Source organism: Manacus vitellinus, unplaced genomic scaffold (genome assembly GCF_001715985.3).
Source record: "Manacus vitellinus isolate BGI_N305 unplaced genomic scaffold, ASM171598v3 ctg7180002224647_pilon, whole genome shotgun sequence".
Taxonomy (NCBI): Eukaryota; Metazoa; Chordata; class Aves; order Passeriformes; family Pipridae; genus Manacus; species Manacus vitellinus.
The window spans coordinates 1-1,740 of NW_021937513.1; the positions used below are offsets into that span (position 1 = coordinate 1).

Here is a 1,740-nt window from a genome sequence, read left to right on the forward strand (position 1 = left end):
GGCTGCATTCCCGGGTCCTGGAAGTGACCTGCGACGGGGACAGAGGTGGCCTTACTGCCGTCAGCTCTCCATGCAAGACCTCACCGCTGACCTTGCTGGCCTCCTTCTTCCACTCCTTGGGGCAGTACTTGTAGAGTTTCTGGGCCATGTCCATGTATACGTGCTCATTGTCTGCGTGGGACAGAGGTGGCATCAGCATCCCCACGTGTGTCCTGCATCCCGCCAAGCCCTGCCCCGACCCCACCCTCCCCATCACCTAACGAGGCCACCAAAAGGGTTAATTTGGATGCACCCCCAACCTGGTGGCACCACTTCTTGCTGAGCAACGATGGCATCAGGCTGGACCACCAAACCCACGGCACGAGCCCCTGACTTACTCTGGATGACGCTGAGCCCGAAGAGGTGACAGTCCTTCAGCCTCAGGAGGTCACACACCTGCACCAGTAACTCGTGGCACAAAATCTTCACCTGCAAAAAGAAACACCCCGTGAGTGGTCCTGGCTGCACCTGTGCCCACCTGAGCCAGGCAGGCACCACTGAACCCCTCACTAGAACCCCGAGAAGGATGGGGGGGGGTTGACAGGCTGGGCTGTGGGGTTCAGTTTTCCATGGGGTCATTATGGAAGTCTGCAAAAGCCTGGGGTGCTTTGAAGAGACTGGAGCTCTGCCAGGGATGGGATGCACAGGGGACCATGGGGCAGCTTGAGAGCAGTGGGTGGTGGAGGAGCCCTGCACTGGGGAGGTGGTTTTGGGGGCAGAAAACAGAACATTCATAGAATCATAGAATCCCAGAATGGTTTGGGTTGGAAGGGACCTTAAAGATCATCCAGTCCCACCCCCTGCCACGGGCCAGGGACAACCTTCCCACTAGCCAGTTGCTCCAAGCCTCTCATCCACCTGGCCCTGGAACACTTCCAGGGATCCAGGGGCAGCCACAGCTTCTCTGGGCAATCTGTGCCAGGGTCTCACCACCCTGGTGAGAATTTCTTCCTATCACCTAATCTAAATCTCCTCTTTTAGTTTAAAACCATTCCCCCTTATCCTAACACAATCTGCCAGTGTACAAAGTCGTTCTCCATCTTTTTTTATGAGCTCCCTTTAAGTCCTGAAAGCAATTTCAAAATTTTCCTGCATCAAAAGAAACACCCGGCGGTGGTGAATTAAAAAAAAAAGAAAAAGTGGGGGGAAATTCGCATTCCAAACTACATCCAAACCAGAGCCAAACCCCCTCCTGTTTATTCCCTGGGAGGCTGAATTGCCATCCAGAGTGGGTTGTGGAGCGAGGGCTTGAAGGAGGGGGCTTGTGCCACCCCGTGGGATGCCAAGCAGCAGGTCACCCGCCGACAAACACGCTGCTGCCAGCGGAACATCGAGTCAAGAAGAGGCAGGAGAGCGTAAAACGCTGCCGCAGCCTTAGGGGGAATAACTCCTGTGCATTTCTCCGGCAGGGCGGGAGCAGGCGGGCTCGGGATCAAACCCAGCGGCAAAACCAGAGCGTGCAAATGGTTGCAAGCCCCCGGGTGTGATGAAAATGTCAGTGCTCAGGGGGTTCCCCAGGCCCACACCCCACCCCGCCGTCCCCTGCGCTGCCTTACGTTGATGATGATGTTGAGGGAGTCGTCGTTGGGGAGGAAGATGCAAACGCTGCGTCGGTCCTGCATGACTCTGTTGTTGTGGAAGGTCAGTTTGCTCATCGTGCTCGGGGCTCGGGGGGGCTGGTGGGGGGCACCTCCCCGGCGG

The 1,740-nt window shown here is 56.8% G+C and overlaps 1 protein-coding gene across 1 annotated transcript; it reads right to left on the reverse strand.

Moving 5' to 3' along the window:
* Window positions 1-6: 6 nt before the first annotated feature.
* Window positions 7-1,697, reverse strand: LOC115307166 (FERM domain-containing protein 6-like; the record flags this gene model as incomplete). Its single annotated transcript, XM_029958066.1, has 3 exons — window positions 1,596-1,697; window positions 378-468; window positions 7-171 (listed from the first exon to the last, which is right to left on the reverse strand). Coding segments are annotated over exons 1-3 (355 nt in total), but the record flags the coding sequence as incomplete, so codon positions are not given.
* Window positions 1,698-1,740: the final 43 nt, after the last annotated feature.